At 41.4% G+C, this 21,726-nt stretch overlaps 2 protein-coding genes across 5 annotated transcripts in view; both read right to left on the bottom strand.

The window, feature by feature from the left end:
* Nucleotides 1-2,531: 2,531 nt before the first annotated feature.
* CAMLG (calcium modulating ligand) lies at nucleotides 2,532-12,563 on the bottom strand. Of its 3 annotated transcripts, XM_030572689.1 has the most exons (5): nucleotides 11,939-12,213; nucleotides 11,011-11,096; nucleotides 9,357-9,814; nucleotides 8,616-8,681; nucleotides 2,532-4,597 (listed from the first exon to the last, which is right to left on the bottom strand). In XM_030572689.1, the coding sequence occupies exons 1-5, from the start codon at nucleotides 12,004-12,006 to the stop codon at nucleotides 4,406-4,408; spliced, it is 870 nt and encodes a 289-aa protein (XP_030428549.1). In that variant the 5' UTR covers nucleotides 12,007-12,213; the 3' UTR covers nucleotides 2,532-4,405. The 3 variants fall into 3 exon arrangements, with proteins under 3 accessions (XP_030428549.1, XP_030428548.1, XP_030428550.1); XM_030572688.1 differs by lacking the exons at nucleotides 11,011-11,096; nucleotides 11,939-12,213 and adding an exon at nucleotides 12,288-12,561; XM_030572690.1 differs by lacking the exons at nucleotides 2,532-4,597; nucleotides 11,011-11,096; nucleotides 11,939-12,213 and adding exons at nucleotides 5,442-7,731; nucleotides 12,288-12,563.
* Nucleotides 12,564-18,179: 5,616 nt separating this feature from the next.
* The window catches only part of SEC24A (SEC24 homolog A, COPII coat complex component), a 47,995-nt gene continuing 44,448 nt past the window's right edge, over nucleotides 18,180-21,726 (bottom strand). For both annotated transcript variants that reach the window (XM_030572060.1, XM_030572058.1), the window contains exon 23: nucleotides 18,180-21,519. In XM_030572060.1, the coding sequence (XP_030427920.1) occupies nucleotides 21,405-21,519 (115 nt within the window). In that variant the 3' untranslated portion in view covers nucleotides 18,180-21,404. The remainder of the gene's footprint in view (nucleotides 21,520-21,726) is intronic.

A 21,726-nucleotide genomic window follows, 5' to 3' on the forward strand; every position in this document is an offset into this window, starting at 1 on the left:
TCTGAAACCAGAAACATTTGCTCCAGGTAAAGGACTGAATAGGTACCATACAAATTACAAGTCCAGATTAAGGGGTATTTTTATTTAAATTTACAAAATAATATCAAACTTCTTTTTAATGGCGTTGGGACTAAAAATAACAAAAATTAATCAGTCAGATGAAAACTACACCTGAAAACTGACCACTTTTGTCTTAGGCAGATGCTAATTTTACTGGTAAAGTTATAAAAACCAAGACTTATTATGGAAATAATTATTTTATGAAGACCATAACAAGACATGTTGTCAGTCCTGTGCATTTACAGTAAGACTGTAGAGAATACAGATTAGAATTTTGTGTATTAAAACAGTCATTTTACATCACTGCTGAAGACAAATCCGTTTTAGAGGAAAATATGAACCTAAATAAACACAGCAAGACATTTAGTGCTATATGTGATACCTGGTACAAAGAAAGACTTATCACATATAACAAGTATATGATATCAATTACCAAAAGGACTATTCAAACTTCAGAAATTATTGTAAAAAAGGTAATATTGGGATCAGGTACTGTCACCTCAGAGTACCCAAACATCTATACATTGAGACTGATTGTTCAGTTGGCATTCAAATTTAGGTGACAGCAGCAAAGAATCCTGTGGCACCTTATAGACTAACAGATGTTTTGGAGCATGAGCTTTTGTGGGTGAATACTCACTTCGTCAGATGCATCTGATGAAGTGGGTATTCACCCACAAAAGCTCATGCTCCAAAATGTCTGTTAGTTTGTAAGGTGCCACAGGATTCTTTGCTGCTTGTACAGATCCAGACTAACACGGCTACCCCTCTGATACTTGACACAAATTTAGGTAAACAATTTGTACATGCAATCAATTCAGATTTAAAAAAATGTATATGCATATAATGAACACCAATTTTGAGGTTTCTTCAGTAATCAGAAGAACCTCATGTACAGTAACCTCATGTGCTGTAATTTAACACATATGCAGTTTATGTACAGTATTTAACCCCAAACAATACATAGCATTTATATAGTTCCTTTAATGTTTATAGAGCTTTACAAACATTATATATTATTAATTTATACAATACCCTGTAAGTAACCATGAGCTTCCCCCCTCAAAGTGTTACTCAGGCAAGCATTGCATCTTCTGGGGTCTTATTAATGTCATTAGGATACCTGAACAAGTACAGCTTGTAGAATGGGGAAAACAAAAACCAGCTCTGCAGATAGGGAAACTGAGGCAGCGGGTTAAACTACTCATTGAAAGCATCTAAGATGGGATTGCAACTAAGGAATTTCCAGCTTTTAGTCTTGTGCTCAAATCAAACAGTTTACTAATACAGGACTATAAAATTTAGCTCTTTTTTGATGTTCCTTGTGGAAATGGCAACTTGTTCAGAACATTAACAAAACAGGAGATCTCTACTAATAAAAAAAGTGGCTTCCCAAGCACAGTCAAACCATAAGAAGGTGGTAACATGCATAACTTTAATAAATTTAAAAGAAAACAACCAGTGTAGAAATAAAAGAAATATTAAAGAGTATTGTACATGAACAGAGAAAATGAAATCATGGAGATTGTATTCATCCTTGACCAAGCAATGAAAGAATTCCATCTTATGAACATCTGCCCTATCAGCCCTATGGTTCATTCATTAATTACAGCAGGGAGGAGGGTTATATGCCTACCCTATCTTCAGCAGCATTATATGTCTGACAAAAGTATTCCTTTCAGAGGCTACGTCTTCACTACCCGCCATAGTGGTGGGTAGCAATCGATTGCTCGGGGATCGATATATCGCATCTCATCTAGACGCGATATATCGATCCCTGAACGTGCCTATATCGATTCCGGAACTCCACCAACCCGAACAGAGTTGCGGAGTCGACATGGGGAGCCGTGGACATCGATCCTGCGCTGTGAGGACGGTGAGTAATTCAATCTTAGATACTTCGACTTCAGCTACGTTATTCACGTAGCTGAAGTTGCATATCTGAGATCGATTTTCCCCCGTAGTGTAGACCAGCCCAGAGTCAAAATTTCCATGTTAAGCCTCAGAGCAGTATTTCTTTTGGCACCTATGAAAAAAATCTGGCTTAGTCATTTCCAAGTTACAGGAATGCAAAAGGAGTAGAGTGCAGAAAGAATAATAACCTGTATGCCAAGATGCTTTTCTAGGCTTAACCAATTACAATGAAACCATTCTTACAAGCTGAAATGTTAGTCAGGAATAATGAGAAATTCAGCAGTTTTAGACCCTCAATAGGACTAATATGTTGCATTTCTGCAATACTCATTTATGTGCTATATAATCCTGAAAGTTAGGTCACGTATCATTTTTTGAGCAGACTCATTTACATTTCAACGATGGTTTGAAAAGCCCCTATCTGAATCTGTTGACTGAACCTTTTAACGTGTCTACATTTCTGCTAAGACAAGGTGGATGAAGTAATATCTTTTACTGGATCAACTTCTGTTGGTAAAAGAGGCTCTGTGTAGCTTGAAAGCTTGTCTCTTTCACCAACAGAAGTTGGTCCAGTAAAAGGTATTACTCACTCACTTTGTCTCTCTCTAATATCCTGGGATCAACACAGCTACACTAGCACCACAAAATGAATTTGTGCTATCAGAGCTAAATCAGAATAGTTTACTGTATAGCCCTAAATGTATACAATTGGCTAGCCAACAAAAACAATGGTAGTGCAAAAGAACTGAATGTAGTGTAAAATCAGAACACACAATTCTTTTTCATGCCACAGACACAGTTCTAACAATTGGCTGAGAAATGCAGAATTAAAATTATAATGCAGATAATTTTAATTGAGGAAGATTAGGCAGAAAGCACAGTCTTGTTTACTTTAGCAACATGTAGCCAGATAGTTTTGCGTCCTAACAAAAAATCACTGTAGACAAGCACCAATAAAATTATTGACCCTCTCCAAATTAAAAAACTGATATTGGCCTATTTCACTTTCTAGCTTCAATAGTAATAGACAAGCTACATGGTGGAGGTAACACCAAGATCAGATACAGCAGAAATAACTGAAAATAGCCAATGTGAAGGGGTGGCTAGCTGCGATAACACTTCAGACAGCCCATTCCTTCCTCTCAACGTGTCACCACTTTCCCCCTCAACACATTCATCTTCATGTGGAAATAAACTCAGAACAACATGGTGATAAGAAAATGTTTTTTCTATTGCCTGTTTCACTAGTTCAGATCTGAATAAGCACGGTTATTGTGATTTATTTGGGGGAACTTCAAACCAACATGTAGAACAAAGGAATAAGCAAATCAGTCAACATATAAATAGCTCTGCTGAATGCCAGCCAAAGGTTCCGTTATGCTGTTGAGCAGGAGCAGTATTAAGCAGCGGAGCACAACTCCCATGCATTTAAGATCCTGTTTACATGCAAATGTCTTTAGTAATAAACACAGGGAGAGAAATACAGAAAAGAGATACACAGTCAAAATATATAGTCCCCGAGTTAACTAGCAGGTGACCAAAACAACCCAGACATTGTTAATAAATATGAAGCAATTGCTTTAGACTTGGGCTTCCTGAGTGCTGCTTTCACTGTAGAAAGTGAACCCTCTAAAGAGAACAGTAAACCGAGGTCAAGATGAAACCATGGGTAAAATTAGGGTTAGGATAACTGCAAGGATTAGAGACCTGCCAAATGCCCAGGGAAACATTATGAGATTAGCATCGTTTCTAACTAAGTCTTCTTACTTCTTGAAGAATGACATTTGTAGGATAACAGGATTTTTTTGCTTAGTTGTTTTGCCCTGGTTTCCTCACTTGAAATCAGTCATGGCTATAACAAATAACTTATGCGGAGAGAATAAGGACTCCAACTGAGAGCAAAACAATGAGGTGGCGCATCACCAAACTGCTGCAGAAGGAGCAGGCGTGTGGACTGAGGCTATTTTTGTTCAACATTCAGAGTCTGAACAACAGAATGTATGGGTACATTTTATTTAAATTTTAAAAAACATAAGTAATACACAGGGAGCAGCCTTTATATAGTATATATAGCTCTGTTGAGAGCACACCAGTTCTGTTGTGTTCTCACACTACCAAGTCAACAAGAAAGTGACACAATGTAAGTGATGCTTAGGGTACGGTGAAAAGGACCTCTAACTGAATAAGCAAAAGATATAAATCACTGACACTTGCACGCTTATCTCCATATTAGAAATTGAATAAACTGTACTAATACAACCCCAAACTTGGGACCCTGTTCTTCCATTCCTATGAGTGGATTTAACTGCTTTCAAGCGTTTGAATAGGCAAGAATTAAGTAAGGTATAAACCTGTGTGACATACCCCACGATATTATAGGAATACAGAACGGAAAACTTTTGTGTAACTACTGTATTGAGTTCTACAGCCATCACGGCACTTCAGAACCAAAAAAACCAAGAAGTTCATGACAGAAGATAAAAGTAAAGAAATAAACACAGAGATCTGTGAAAATGTCTCCCATTTTGCTATAGGTATCCATGGAGCGACTAATCACTTCTGCAGGGATTCCTGACAGTAAAAGAGCAGCAGTTAATACCGTAGTTTTCATCTTCTTTTCACTCTAAACATTAAAAAACAAAAACAGTGATTACTAAATTATTTCATCTGTCACAATCCAGTTCTGCTTAAAGCAACACACCTACCTTTAAGCCAATATCTGAATATTTTTCGAATGTTTATTTGTTTGAATTGTCAGTATAGACAATACACATTTTAATTCCCTTGTGAAGTCTTGTATCCATTCTCTGTAATTGTGCTCTAGGATTCTGAACATTTCTCTTATTGCCCTTGCAGAGGATTCATGCTGAGATGGCTCCAATAGTCTCCCAAACCACCGTGGGAAATAGTGAAGTCTGAGTTAGTTTAGCTATGCTGGCACAGACATAGCTTTTACTGGGAAAAAAAAATTGCTTTTGCTGGTATAGCTTTACCAGTTCCCTCTGTAAACTACACTGACAAAAGCACTTTTTTTGCCAGTATAGCTGCATCTACACTAGGACTTTTGCCATTATAAAAATGTCAGATATTATATCCCTAACTGACATTACTTTACCAGCAAAAGTTTCTAGTGCAGACCCGCTCTAAGTTTGGGAGACTTTCATCTATCCTTTCATTTCAAGCTATCCAATCCTATTTTCTATGCTCAAACTACCACTGTCTGCTAATCCTGTGGCAGCAAGTCCAGACAGCAAGACTCAGCTTCAGCAGTAAATGCCACTGACTCCTAGGGAGGATACAATCTTCTCTCATCTTTCTAGAGACCATGGATATTGCATCTCCCAAAGACTGACAAGGGAAGAGTGGAAGCTCACTTGGTGTGCCATGACAGGTTTCAGAGTAGCAGCTGTGTTAGTCTGTATCCGCAAAAAGAACAGGAGTACTTGTGGCACCTTAGAGACTAACGAATTTATTTCAGCATAAGCTTTCGTGGGCTACAGCCCATGCTTATTTTGAACTGTAAGCTCTTCAGGGCTGGGACTGTCTTCACTTGTATTACTGAGTTAAGATCAATTTGATCATGTCCTCTTGGGAATCTGAGATCTTGATCCTTTTCTAATGCAGAAAAATTATTTAGTTTAAAACCTGACCCCACATGTGGACTCCAGCAAGAGCAGCTGGGACTGCTACTTGATTGTTTTATTCTTTTTTTTCAGAGATCCCAGGGAGCAGTTTTGGGAGGGTGCTTTTCTGCTCTGAGGATGATCTCATGTGGGATCCCGCAGGTTTCTACTATGCACAGAGAGCTGAAAAGACAGCTAGCAAGGAGACATGGAGTGGACAATACCTACTTTGCATTTTCATGTCATCCAACCCATAGCGTGATCAAGCATCTTTCTGTGTCTGATTGAGACCGGTGCATGAGGAGAGCAAGCTAGTTTACCTCAGTTTTATACCCTTTATGACCAGCTGGGGCAAGAAGCCAGGAGCTATAACAAAGACTAATCAGATTGTTTGTCCTCACTGGTTGTTACTCAAGGGTGCAATCAGTAGTCTTGTTATATTAACAGTTGCTTCTGGATAATTCCAACAATGATGATCAAAACTGCTTACCCCCACCCCATATTTTTCTGGTTAGAGTGTAACCATCTCTTGATGCAACCCTGCTACTGTAATTAATGCCTTTATCATCTCTAAATTAGATTATGATAGTGTGCTCTATTTATGGCTACATCTTAAATGCATTTGGCAACAGCTAGCATAGAATGCAGCAGCTTACTTGCTAAGCAGCTTCTCCCTCCATGAACACACAAACACTGGCTATCAGGCTGGTTTCTGGGTCAAGTTCAAGATGCTGGTTTTGACCTAATAAGCCACAAATAGCATGGCACTTCTCTCTCCCCATTCAATATTGCTTCAGATATCATCAGCACAGGTGATCACGCTGGTGCTCCATCAGTTTTCTAAATGGAACTGCTGCAGAGGTCTCTTAAGAAGGGACATGACCATCTTCAAATTCACTCCCTTCTCAGTGGTCTGAAATAGTTTGAATCTGTTGACCATTAGGAGGTCTCGACAATTCCATCTCTTAGAACAAGCAATAGGAAAGGGCTGAGACTGTAAGGTTAAGGTTTTTGTAGGATGGGTGAATTGGCTACTCTCTGTGTTACAGGTTGTGGTTTAAATTATTTGTCAAGGGTCCTAAATTCTAGAATAGATGTCTGTTCGGCACTTTATACTGACACTCATTTTTGGGAAGGCAATATTAAGTTGTGTGAAATTTCAAAATGTTGTGATCTATTACGGTTTAGTATTGCAACGTACTATTGTAAGTATAGGTAAACCAAGCCATTTATGAATATTTAAAACACAATCTTATACTCATGGTATCCCAAGGTTTTTACAAAGCAACAAAAATGGACACTGATAGCAGAATGACCTGCGCAAGTATTAGTAATTATTTACTAAGCAATTAGCTCACACAAGATTAATCATTATACTTAAAATGAGAGAAAGGGATTTGCCCATCTCCTCTCAAAATGTGCCAGGAAAGCTCTACTTTCCACTTAGCTAGCCCAGAGATGGGTTGATAGGCCTGTGGTTTAAAGTATCATTGCAACATACACAATGAACGGTAAATGTTGTCAGCAAGCATATTATTTTCAAATTCAAAAAAGTCACATCTTAAAATATTACAGTTAAATAACTGAATTTAGAATCATGGAAACTAAAGCTAAAAAAATCTAATGAGTGATCTAGTCCAGGTGCTCTAATCCAGGATGGATCCCCTTAATACACTGTCTGGCATTTTCTGCAGATCAGTTTAGAATGACTTCTTGAAAGTTCACTGTTTTCAATTACATACGTACCTAAGAAAGCCCAACCACTCATTTATTCCTATGGCCGATAATTAATCTACTATTCCTTTGAAAAGGAACATTAGAATTTTAAACTATGAATCAAGAATTAGTTGACCTTCCCTTACAATGTAGGCTGACAAAGACATCAGCTAAGCAGTCACTTAATTGTAATTAACCAGTGCAGATATATAAAACAAGGGATACAGTTTCCTATTGATGAACAGGAAGTTAGGCATGTAAATAAATCCTCACATTTCAAAGTCTTCCACCTTGATTTTTGCCCTACATTTAAACAGTTATTAGTAAGTGAATTCAGTGACCTTGAAAATGAAGGCCTAAGGTTCAGTTTACACTGAGGGGAAAAATTCTGTTAGCTCGAACATCTCACGCACATCATCTGTGGATGAAACCACGCAACAGTGACCGCAGATAAGTACTGTATATACTCGTTCATTAGCCCGTTTATTTATAAGCTGACCCCCGCAAAATGCATAGGTAAAAATAGCAAAAACTGCATGACCCTTTCATAAGCCGACCCTGTATTTCAGGAGTTGGAAAACTTTTGGCTCTTGGCCTGTCAGGGTAAGCTGCAGGCAGGTCATGACGTTTCGTTTACTTGGCGCATCTGCAGGCATGGAGCCCCTCAGCTCCCTGTGGCCGCGGTTCGCCGTTCCAAGCCAATGGGAGCTGGGAAAGGCGAACCGCGGTCACACAGAGCTGAGGGGCTCCATGCCTGCAGACGCCCAGGTAAACAAAAACAACAATGTATTAGATATTCAATTCAATGATTCCATAGAGTTTAAAATCATCACATTTTGGTGAAGACCCATCTATAAACTGACCCCACTCTTTGATACGTCCCTTTTTTACCAAAAATATTCAGCTTATGAACAAGTACATACGGTACTACATGGATGGAGGGAAATGCTTCATAACACAAAAGAACTACTAACGTCCTCTTCTGATCAGATACTTCGAATGGTAGTATGACTAAATGTTCACAAGGCACAAGATCAAGACAACAGAACTCATTTTACTCAAGGGTTTAACAGGATTTGAATTAAGGTCCTGACAATTTAAAGGCTAGTGCATTAATCCACAATAATAGGTGTCTTTCATTTCACTACCTTAAAATGAAAGGGAGCCATATTGATACATCAATTAGTCACTTAATCCTGTTTGTAAAGTACATTCTGTACTAGCTGGGCCCATTCTAAACCATTCTCACAAAAGTTTAATTTAAAATCTTTTAATTTGATCTTTTCTGAGTACTGATCTTACCTTTGGAAAATATTTGGACAGTCCCATATATGCAAGTTGTAGAGTAAGAAATGGTGCAAATATTGACTGTGAAGATTGAAGAGAAAACATGAAAATTAGTTAGACAAACAAGGATAATTGAGGAATCACATGAACTTATTCTTCCAAGGAAAATGCCATGTGTGTGTAATAAAATTTCAGTCACTGCACTGCAAAATAATTCATGGAAAATAACAATTTTTATGAACACTGGTTGCCTAAATAGATAAATTTAACCACTAAGGAGGAATAGCTGCATGAATTCTCTTAGGCCCTGACCCTAAAAGGAGATAGACATAGGAGGCCTTACAGACTTACCAAAGATCGTTGCCACAGTTACAACATCAATGTTGTCTAAAGTCAACCCAATTACTCAGAAGATGGTACTCTGTGCTAGCTACATACTTCTAGATGAGATTCCATCTGGAGACATGAGCAGATGCTTGAAGCATTCTGATGCTAATGTTCTTAGTCTATAGGAAATGAGGTTATAGTTTGCACTTCTCTCAACTGCTCCCTAGTGGCTGCATTACCCAGACAGTGCAGGTTCTGAGATGACTGCCCTGCCTCAAGGTGGTAATGACGGCTCAGGGCTTATATAAGAGAAAAAGTTCCCCATTCATCTAGTCACCATCTACACACAAGGGTCATGATAAATTTCATGTTATCTCTAGAAGAGAACTATTGTGGGATTTGCAGCAACAAATATTTTTCTGAACTCACCAAATGCTTGCACACAAAAGCCCTAACTCCTATGGCAAGAAGCGCACATCCCACCAATCTAAAAATGCGAAAAGAATCAAATTCCTCCACTGCATTCCCATTCTCTTGACTAGGCTTCTCATTTATCAGCTGGTTTCTTAGCTTCATAGCTTCATCAAATCTTGATAAGTATTGATCTAATCCATGCCGAGGTGCTCTCTGTGAAGCTTCTGATGTCAGATCCCCTCTGCTACGATGCCGGAGCTCACTGGTACCATTGTTACCGAGCTCGGGAGTTTTACTGAACAAGTCCTTCTTATCTCCCTTGAGCTCTATAATGCCACTTGTGTGGTCAGATGTTCCTGCCAAATTACAGACAGAATCACCAAGCACAATTCGCTTTGAAACTGCAGGGATAGGGAGGGAGTTCGATTTATCTTGCTCATGTTGAAGTTTTGATTCTGTGTGACTTTCATCATCTGAAGAGGAGAAACAAAATGTGAAGCATGTTATTCCCACTGAATATTTAGATCAGCTTCTCAGTCTGCTGGATTTTGGGCATCAGGTTGATGTATTAAATCATTTTTGTGAAACCACAGCTTCAAAATTGATAACAAACATGTTCAAGCTTTTCTTCACAGCATTTTATAAACAGTAATTAACTAATCTTCCTTAGCCCCCTGAGAAGTAAATGACTATCAGCAGTCCCATTTAACAGATGGAGAAACTGAGGCAGTGGTTAAGTGACTTGCCCTAAGCAACAGAAGACCTCTGTGTTAGAGCTAGGATTAGAATTCAGGTGTTCCTGATGCCTGCTTCTATGCTCAGACCATTACACCATGTCTCCTGGTGGAAAACAATAAAAAGCATAGCATAAAGCCAACTTCGGCATCAAGACAAAAATCTGTTATCTTGACAGTGACTTCATAAGAGCCATACTTTTATTTTTTTATATATACACTTGCAATGGGCTTTAAGAAGCTCAATGACTCCCCTCTACCACCATACTGACTTCCACAGGTGCGTATGACACTTTCCAAAATACAAAATATACACATTAAAACCCAGCAATGAAGAGTTTATAAAAATTGTAGCAGATGTTGTACAGACAATTGAAGAATGCAGTCTAAGTGTCAGCACAGCACAGCACGGTCACTCAGCAATGTAAAGTAAAAGCACTGGGTTTGAGGAGAGATTTGAAGAATGACATCTGGAACACAGGAAGAAAGGGGTTATTTCAAGCAAAGGGAGCAGTGTAAAAGAAGCATAGAATTCAGAGTAAGTGAAGCAGACAGAAGGACCATTAAGAACCATACGCAACCTAGAAGGCATGGAAGGAAAGAAGCCAAGATGTAGTCAGTTGTGGAGCTGCAGAGTGCTAAATGAGGACAATGACCTTTCATTTGGTGGGCAAAGAGAAAATACAATAAAAGGATATTCCAGTCTTGGGTATTAAACCAGAAAAAAAAACCTTTAAGAGTAGTATTTTTCATAATCAAAATTTAGCTTATTAATTAGAATGATTTATGAAAGTCAGCAAAAGTTGGAGACAAATACAAACTGGATTGTTTAAGTGAAGCAAACTGCAATAAGAGCTCTTCAAGGCTCCCACTAAAGTCCTAGGGTGGCAAAACAACAGGTGGAAAGGTTCCAAACAAGGACTGTGACTCTCTACCTGTGCTGACACTTGCGCCGCATTCTTCAATTGTCTGTAAAACATCTGCTATCTTCTTTAATGTTAATGTCAAGAAGAGGTTACTCCTTATAAAGGCAAAGGGAATAAAGAATACTGTTAAAATGAAAGCCTTACTTACAACTGTACATTTCTAATGCTTTAACTGTTTTTATTTTTCTGTGTCTTTAATAAAATATTTAAAAGATTGAGATGGTGGCTACTATAATAGGAATAAACCAGCGATAATTTCACACAAAACCCCAAACACAACATTAAACAGATTAAGTGTGAACAGTGAAGAAGAGTTTTATCAGCATTCCTTTGTTGGGCCCAAGGAATCCCCTAACCAACACAACAGGACACAATCCTGCCTACTCCTGTACAAGCAGAAAATTCCATTAAAGTCAATGGCAATTCTGTGCATAGACTGCTTGCAAGATCAGACCCTTAAATTGTAAATTATTTTTAGGTGGCAGGAGGAGAACACACACACACACACATATTATTTTGTGTGTATACAGAGTTATATACATCTATGGTGCTTTATAGATAATAACAACCCTAATACACTAAAGGGCCCTGAAAAGAAGTTTAATGTGATTCCAAATATAAGAAACACGGAAGAAAAGAATATGGCCACAAGCAGCAAATCTCAGTAACACAGTAAGTTGCAGCGTGCAGAAGTCCCTAAACTATTTTACAGAGGGCAGACAATGCCGAGGCCAGTGAAAAGATCTCCAGATACCATCCCTCACCCACTGAAGGAAATCACACAGGCATTTGCATGCCGCACTGAGGTGTGTTCCTGCACAGCAAAGTGGACTCCTCCAGTCCCTGCAGTATTTACGGGTGCGAGTTAGCTAGTATCACGTAAAAGCATGGGCAGAAGAGGAGTGAGGATGTAACTGCCACAAAAATACCCCATCACCGATAGCAGAGTCCTGCTGCCACCCATCTTGGTGGGGAAGTGTTTTCCCTGCTCGCGGAAGATGCCATCACTATACACCCCGGAGCCCCTCGCCCTGCCTAGAAGCAGGGTAACAAGAGCAGGGCTGCTGTGTCATACACCCCCAAAGCTGAGGGGCTAGCCACTGCCTCCAAGCTAAGCTGGCCCTGCCTCCCGCTGCCCTTTGAACGGGAGGCGTATCCCCAGCAATCTCCAGCCCAGACTGGCAGCGGTCCCCCCAGCCCCTTCCTCGATGTCTTCGCGGAGGCCGCAGCCCCTCCCCGTTGGCCTCCTGCCGGGCTAGGGCTGAGCGACACCCGCCCCCTCTTACCCTTCAGCCCGCCCGGCCGGTGGAAGCCCATGATGCGGTTGAGTCTCTCCTCCGAGTTCATCAGCAGCTTCCTCCGCCGGAGCTCGGCCCGGCGCTGCGACACTGAGAGCCCTGGGGGGACGCCCACGGGGCCAGGAGCCGACCCGGCCCCGCCGCCATCCACCACGGCCAGCGCCTCCGGCTCCATCCGCAGCCGAACCAGCACAAGCGCCTCCGCCCCCCACAAAACAATGGGACCTGCCAGGCCTCTCCACCTCCCTCACGCCTAGTGCGCAGGCGTGACCCCCGCCGCCATCCTAGAACCGCCTCCAACTGCTGACGCAATAAGCGCCATCTTGGATGAGGGCAGAGGCCAAGGGAACTGGGAGTGACGTCCCGCCGCTAAACCGCCCCAACTCCGCGCCTTTGCGGACTTGATGCCCATAGTAAAGATGGCGTCTCCGGCCTCGGGATTCCCACACAAAGAAGGAGCGCGAGGGGAGGCGTGTCGCAGCAGCTCTCACCAGCTAGGTGGCAGGAGGGCCCGGACGGAGCGGTGACGCTGCCCGAGTGCACCACGTGGCTGAGGGGAAGGCCGCGGGTGGTTAGAGTCCGAGCAGCCACCTGCCTGCCGCGGAGGAAACGGCTCTCCAGGGGGAGGGATCAGACACCGCGAACGCCCCCCACCGGCCGGGGGGACAGGCGCCTTCATGCCACAGGCCCGTTGGGCCCCGGGCGGCGAGCCAACAGCCTGGCCGCGCGACCTCTGCCTCAGCGCTCTGCCTAGCGGTGCGCGGCGCGGCCAGCGGGGGGTGAAGGCAGAGCGGCCCGGCCTGGGCAAAGGCTCCCAGGATTGTCCCGCGGCTGAGGTGTCTGCCCCGGTGCCTAGGGGCCAAGGTCGTCGCGACGGCCCGGTCTGTGTGCCTCAGAGGTGGCACCTCTGGAGCCCCCCCCGCCAGGCACAGGGCACCTACCTGCAGGGCCGGCTTTAGGAAGGGGGGGCGCAAGTCGAACATTTTCCGGGGGGCCCTGGCAGGGACACTAAAAAAAAGAAAAGTGTAAAAAAAAGCGTTTGGTTTCTTCCATGTAATATTTGCTTTCCATAACTATATAAATAATACAATTATAGGTTATGTACATTGCATCCTATGTGCTGATGAGTGGTTACTAATGACTGCCCTTTCACATGTGGGTGTGCAGATGTGTGGGTCCCCGCTGCCCCCGCCCCCCTCATTGAAGCAGGTGTGCAGGTTACTGGCCTGGGAACTGCAGGGTGGCAGTGGGCATGGGGCTGGTTGGAGGCAGGGCAGGGGCTGACTGGAGGTAGGGTGTGGCTGCAGGCAGGGAAAGGGGTGCAGGACTGGCTGGGACACGGGTGTGGGGCAGGCTGGCTTCAGGCAGGGCCGCAGGGGGGTGCAGCAGGGATTGGCAGGGCTGGAGACAGAGGAGTGCAGAACTGGCTGGCTTCAGGCAGGGGAGTGCAGCGGGATTGGCTGGAGACGGCAGGGGGTTTGGGGCTGGGTGTGGGCAGGGGTGTGTGGGGGCTGGCTGGCTTTGGGCAGGGCCATAGGGATGTATGGCAGGAGGTGGCTGGAGACAGGGCAGGGGGTTTGGCAGGGGCTGGCTGGGGGTACGGAGTGCAGAGCTGGCTGGGAGCAGGGAAGGGGGTGCAGCAGAGGCAGCTGGAGCCCCGGCCCTTTAAATAGTGCCCAAGCCCCCTGCTATCCCAGGGCTCTGGGGGTTATTTAAAGGGCCCGGGACTCCCCTGCTTCTGCCCCACCCCGGACCTTTTAAATAGCGGTGAGAGCCCTGGAGAATACAAGGGGGTGGCGGGGCTCTGGCAGCTATTTAAAGGATGGGGTGGCAGAGGCAGCTGGAGCCCCGGCCCTTTAAATAGCCCCCAGAGCCCCCTGCTATCCCAGGGCTTTGGGAGCTATTTAAAGGGCCCGGAGCTCCAGCAGGGACAGCGGGGCTGCGGGGCAGCTTGCCGCGCTCCGGCCGCGGCTCCAGCTGGGAGAGTGGGGCTGCTTGCTGTGCTCCAGCCGCAGCACCAGCCCAAGAGCGGGGTGGCTTGCCGCACTCCGGCTGGGAGAGCAGGGCTGTGGGGCGGCTTGCCGCTCTCCGGCCGGGGCTCCGGCTCTCAGCGCGGGGCCCGATTCCTGGGAATCGGCTGAATCGGCCTAAACCCGGCCCTGCCTACCTTTGCACGCTCCCCCCCCATCAGACACAGAGCATCTAGCTGTGCCCGCCTCCCCCAAATCAGACACAGTGCACCTAGCTTTGCCCGCTCCCTCCCAAATCAGACACAGGGCACCTAGCTCTGCCCACTCCCTCCAAATCAGACACGGCATCTAGCTGTGCCCGCTCCCCCCCAGTCAGACACAGGGCACCTAGCTGTGCCTGACCCCTGCTCCCCAAATCAGACACAGGGCACCTAGCTGTGCCCACTCCCCCCTCATCAGACACGGGGCACCTGGCTGTGCCTGGTCCCCATATAAGAAAAAGCCCCCAAAAGCAGGACTGGCCCTATACAATCAGGACAACTGGTCACCCTACCCTCATCAGACACTAGGCACAGCTGGCTGCCTTGTCCCAGCACTCCCCCCCTCATCAGACACAGGGCAGTTAGCTGTGCTTCGTCTGCTCCCCTCATCAGACACAGGGCAGCTCTCTCATTTGACCACCACCAATTCTTTACAAACGGGATCTCAACGCACTCCCATCCTTAATTGTTTGAGACTCCAGCAGCAATAGCAAGTGACTATCACTATGATAACAAGTACAGAATTGACTTGTACAGGGGAAATCCTCAGACAAGGCTCATTGTTACAAAAACCAAAAGTCAATCCTTCCTGACTCTGTCACTGTAAGTCCATGTCTACACTGGCGCTTTGCAGCGCTGCAACTTTCTCCCTCAGGGATGTGAAAAAAACACCCCCGAGCGCTGCAAGATACAGCGCTGTAAAGCGTCAGCGTAAACAGTGCCACAGCGCTGGGAGCCGCGCTCCCAGCGCTACAAGCTAAACCCCATCAGGATATGGAGTACGTGCAGCGCTGGGAGAGCAGCGCTGGCGCTGCTACCACTCCCGCGGCAGCGCTTTGAAGTTTCAAGTGTAGCCATACCCACTGTGTGTGCTCGCCTCTGTCCTTCAGGGTATGCAATAATTACTGCCCAGGGGCTGGAAAATTACTGAAAAAAGCAAATATCTCTGACTAATAGCTTTCTCTTGTTAATATACCTCACTGTATTCTCAGCATCCAACTATAGAGGGCTGATTGTAGCCCAGGGACCTTTGTGTAGGATAGAGGCACTAAATGGCAAAATGCCAATTTAGGTAATTCCACACGGTTTAATTTTCTCCTGTAGATTCAGCTGAAGCAAGCGTTTGTTTGGATTTACTACCCAAAACTCTTGCACAGGGCTACTGTTGAACAATTGCTGTTTCATGCAGATACATCATCAGTTGTTTAGATCATGAAGCACTTTTAGATCCTTTGGCAATAAAAGGCAAGCTACTATTTTACAGTGTTCTGAACAATGTATTTTTAAAGGAATAGTAAACAAATAAGGAAAATATTGTATGTACCACAGCTTACATTTGAGACATTTCAATTTAACTTGTGTGTGGTTGAGACTTCCATAATGGAGAATAGTTCTTCCAAGGGTTCATTTCTAACTTCACCATCCAGCAGAAACATTTGCATACCACTAAAACATGACTATGGGAATCTTACATCTGACTTTAGGATGCACATTCAGAGAGGAACATCTATTTATGGCAATAGTGTAAAGATGGCATACAAAGAAAAATGGTCTTTTACTTACTTGTGTATAGATATCCAGACCACAGCTACGTGCAGTCTTAGAGCAAATGACCTTGGTAAGTATCTTAAGTATTTCTGGCCAGAAGAAAAAAAAAACAAACTTAAAATTCAGAGTTAGAATGAGACTGCTGCTGGAAATTGTTGATCATACAAAATCCTAAACCTCCAGAATTTAGCCCGCTGAAATGTCTCAATTAGCTCATTGCTATTCCTATTTTTGGGTCATTTTCTATGAAAATAGCTACAGCTATTGATAATTTCTATATGTTAATGTACTTCCCTATTGTACCTTCATATTCAGAAATGAGTTTTTCCTAAGTGCCCCCTATAGGAAGGAGAATGAGATGCTGTTCATTAGAGAGATGACAAAATGAACTTTTTAAAAGTGTAGTAAAATCTAGTCTGGTAAACTATGTATAGCCAGGTGTCCCAAAGTATATTGCAAGAGAGTGAGTTTGTATACAAATACTGCACTGCTGGTGTTCATACAGACCTCAAAAGGCTGAGTACTTAGAAAACAGCTCTTAGAGAAAAATGCTGACAAGAATTCCAGAGTTACAGCTCTTCTCAAAGTGCCATGGAAGCTTTAGTTCCACCACAGATGTTCAGTATCTCCTGTGAAAGATTGTATCTTATTGCTGTGGCAATTTCCTGTGTTTGCAAAAACCAGTGGGAACATTAAATATGACCAAGTCCCAGGAAAGAGCTGAAAATCCACCCTACTTTTAACCCCAAAGCAAGAGGGCTAACTAGACCATAGTATCTACACAGTACGCTTGACCTAGTTCAAAACTCACACATGTACACGTGGAGATGGGCTTGAAAACTCATGCAGCTAACTCACTAGAGATGGGCAATTGCAAACCTCTCAATTCCCCAGAACTTTAAGAAAAGTCACATCTAGACTTCACAGTGCAGTCCTATCTCTAGTAAATACCTAGCTGAAATACTGCTTTAACCTCATGTTAATGCCCAAGATGAGAATCTTTCCTTCAACTAATGCCCTAGTCTGGTATTAAGAGATCCACATGCAGCTAAAGATTTCAAGCAGCAGATAGGAGTAAAATACAGGTCCTGACCATTCTGGAACATGGCAATTCCCATACCAGATCAACCATCTATTTAGTCCAGTATCTTCTCCCTCAGACAGTGACCGGTACCAGATACCTCAGAGGAAGATGTAGTAGATTATGGAATAGACTAGCCTATAGGCAACATTTTTTCCTACTCCTTTGTCGGTTGTAATTATTTCCTTTCGTTACTTTTAAATCTCTTGCCTTTCACACTGAGCGTTCCTTTTTCTTCTATTATGAGACAGGAAGATCAATAGTGTCCCATTTATCTTCTCTACCACCCAAACAGCTGTGTATGTTCTATTTGTGCTATTTTTTTCTCAATAGCTTGACCATATTTGAATACAGCATTCCAAGTGAGAATACCTTTGATTTATATTATGGCTTACTTTCAATCTTACTTTCTACCCTGTTCTTTATACATCCTAAAAGTGGAAACAGCTGCTCAATCCACAGTGAATTGAGTTGTCCGGACTTGCAACTATTTTTTCTGAATGGTTACAAGTAACTAAGAACTCAGCTGTGTGTATGAGCAATTAAATTTATCCCTTCCTATGTATGTTATCTTTGCATTTGTAAATACTTAAATTTTTCTGCCACCATGCTGCATACTGGAGATGGAGCTACTAATTATGTCCCAAAAACACTTGACTGTCACTGTAAATTTTTTTCTTTGAGTAAAGCATCAAATGCCTGGGTGCAGAAGCCTGTACATCTGATTTTAACTTGTTTGAAGTTTATTATAAATACTGTGCAGTACCAAAGTGGAATTTTGTCAGTGATCACAATTACATAACAGAAATGCTTCCATTTTTTCCTCCTGAAATATGAAGTCTCCCAGTCTTTGTACCATTTACAGATTGACAATTTTAGCAAGTTACAATTTTTTCCTTTAGCTATGCAATTACTGTTACTGAAGTTATTAATGCAACCAATGGAAAAAAAAGTCACTCAGTGATTGGTCAAATACAGAATCCCACTTCTGTTTATTAAAGGACTGATGGACTTTTGTGAGCACTTTCAATTAGTTTTATTGAGTAGCCAAATCTTTTAAATTAGCACAGATAAAATAAGCATTTGCATGTGTTACAAATGACTTTTTACAGGAATAAAACAGTGAAAATTACAAACTGTAAAAAGAAGGACAAGTAAATCCTGTCTCATATTCAGAAGGGGCAAGATTTATAACTTCATGCTGAAGATCTGTGTCCGAGTTTCAGAAAACAAGGATTTAATATTACAATATTATACACTACTTTACAAAATTAAATTCATAAGGATTACATCCCTAATAGTGAACAAAAGCTTAAAATCACATTTGATGGTCCCTTATATAACAGCCATTCTGCATCTTTGATTATAAATTGTTAAGAAATTAACTCTGAATAAAATAAATGTAAATCTTATTCTAGTTATTGCAAAATAGTCTATTTAGACTGAGACTCAAATATATTAAATTATAAAAGAAAATGTATACAAATTAAAATGGATGGTACTGATGTTGACTGAATTAAAAAAATTAATGTGTCAAACAAATAGTTAAACCTCAGAAACTAGAAAAAATAGAGTATATGCGCTGTGGTAGGGTTGTCGCACTAAGACAGAACAACCAGGACCACCCTTGCCTGTTTAAGATCTTTAAACAAACAAGTTATCCTTGATATTTCTAATACAGTGAGAAGTGTGGCATAGGCAGTTTACACACTGGTGTGCTCTGCAATGATGTAAGAGTAATACAAATTGAAGCAGCATGTTTTGTTCACCCCTGCATGGAATTAAAACTACACATTCAATATTGCAGAATATTTCTTAAATACAATCTGGACATTCCAAAAGCATTCTACTTCAAATGGGTTCATTTGCTCGCTCGTTCATAAGTTTTCACAAAGAAAAATATTAGAGATCCTAACTTGAAATGTTGTTAGTTACTGTATTGGCATGTAGACTGACATTCATAACTGTTATCCTGGTGTACATAAAGCAAGTGATGCTCTCTCTGAAACAAACACTATATTTAAAAACGTAAGTTTATGGAATATAAATGATGAAGTATGCGGTAATAGTAAGAAAAAACAAAGGCTTTGGGTCTGTTGTGAGATGCATGGATGATTTCCAACATCCTAGTGGGTACATTTTATCATCACGTGCCTGGAGTGAGATACTGATTGACTGATTCTCATTTAAGAAATAAAAAAAATTAGGATTTAAATGTGAGTGAAGCCAGAAATAAAGTAATTGAGTAAATTTTAAAACATAATTTTTCCCTCTGTGCTTACTATATTTTCATGTTGACTGAAGATAATGCACAATCTTATAAAAAAACTTTTGGGAAATACATTTCCACTAGTTATAGAGACACAGCAGGGAGGGTGTTTAAATAATCTTTGGGAGAAGTAAATCTGTTCCAAAATGCTCCTTTGAAAAAATCACAAAAATCAGCACAAATGTTAGTGGCTTTTTTGTGCTCAAATTGCACAAGATGTTTCTATGAAGAAACAGCTGCTTCTCCCCTGCATTGAGGTAACTCCTGTCCGTCAATTATACTGTAACTGGAGCAGGAGCAGAAGCAGACGAATGGCTGCAGAAATTGTGATCCAACCAGATCCTGTTAAACCTTCTTTGCAAAACCTTCACAAGTTTACTAGTCTAGGCACAATATCTACTTGCTACCTTTATAGTAAACATTTCACTCAATGAAAAGTTACTTGACCCCAACAAGGAGATTTTTGCAAGTCTGCTATAAATGTATGAGCATTAATATGAACTAAAAGCAGAATAAAGTAGAAAACATTTTTTCCACATCACAGTTCTTCCATGAGCATATAAAAAGGGCAGAAATTGACTAGTAACATAAAGAGAAACAGCCTGTCATCTACTGATTGTTCCCAACTGAGGTACTTTAATTCCTATGTACTTCACACATCTTACACTTAAGAATACCAGCTTTCTAGAAATCCAATTTCCATGTTTCATTTGTAGCACTTGCAGGTCTGTCAGTTAAAACAAAACATGTATATTGTGTACACACATGGCCCTGGAATTAGGCTTGTTACATAGCTTCAATAAAAACGGTTTAGGAGAACTTTAAATATATTCACTGAACTATAAAACACTTCCTACCAATACGTTTTTTCTATTTATTTCAAGAGCAAAATTATTACTTCTGCTTGGATTCAGTTTTAGATGTCAAAGAAAATATTCAACGCTGTCTCAAAAATATATTGATAAATTAAGGATGAAATGCTACCACAGCCTCATTTCACAAAAAATAATTTTATGGGCCTAACATTTAGTTAACCTATATTAGAGCAGAAATCTATCTAACGTAACGCACAGAAAGGATCAGGTGGTTTTATGCTTTGCCTTCTCCCCACTTTCCTGCCATTTAATGAACTATTAAGACAAGATCAACTCATTATTTTTAACTACAAACACAAGGCTCAGTGTCAGTCTTAGCCCATTTTTGCTGCCAGACCACTTGATTATAGTTTTCAGTTTACACAGTATGCTATGCCAACCTTGTCTTTCAGGTACAAGAATATTGATACATTTAAAAGCTTTTTAACAAAATTACTTCAGTCTATCTCAATCTAGCTAGGCTAGTTTAAGCTACCTTTAGACCTATCCAACATAACCATTTCTAGAACATTACTTCCTAAAATTTTCATAATTTTTTTTTCAAAATATTTGTTCATTTCACAATGAATTATTTCATTGCTACTTTAAGTGTACCAGATAGCTCTCTTTTTTTAAAGAAATGTTCAATCTTTAATCAGTGGATATACTGTATCATAAGGACAATATAATTTCCCTGCAACTCAATCATATTGAGGTTTTAAATCTAGCAGCAACCCTCCCCTCCCCGAAAAAGCAAAACTAAAAGTTACAGAAATATACATTTTGAACAAAACTCCATTTTACAAAATGTATTTCACCCCTTCAATATTGCCTTTGCAAATGTACTTCATGCTGCAACTGCTTGCAGTAAAAGCATAATTTGCAGCAAATTAAAGATCCCCAACCTCTTCAAATATATTTTGATTTTAAAAGTACAATATTATGTTGTTGCACATATGATTCTCAGTTGTGGTCCTTTATTTGCTTTACACTTTGTTGAAATCACAGTGAGAACTTCTCATCAACTGCACCAGGCCACAAACTTAACAAAAGATATTACAAGCACAAGTGTTCTTTACTGCAGAAATTTTCGCTAAGCAAGCGAGCCATACAACCCAGTGGTTCATTTATTTACATGCTGCTGTATATGCAGGAGGAACTCATAGTATGATAAGGCAGATTCTGTTCTGTCTTCTATCATGTTCTGTAGGAAACTTGATTTCAGTGGACTTTCATCCCTTAGAAATAGAAATAAAATGACTGAGTGAAATGAAACATTCACTAACCTCTACAGTACAGTATTTTTAAAGTTATAGAATGAACTAGCGTTTTGAAAGCTATTTAAAAATAAGTCCATCAACTGGTGAAGTGTAAATGAAAAGCCAGTACTGTAGGCCTCACAATTATTCATACCACAATATTGCTGGATAATGTTCACATTTAGT

This window comes from Gopherus evgoodei, chromosome 8, assembly GCF_007399415.2.
Source record: "Gopherus evgoodei ecotype Sinaloan lineage chromosome 8, rGopEvg1_v1.p, whole genome shotgun sequence".
NCBI classification, from domain to species: Eukaryota; Metazoa; Chordata; order Testudines; family Testudinidae; genus Gopherus; species Gopherus evgoodei.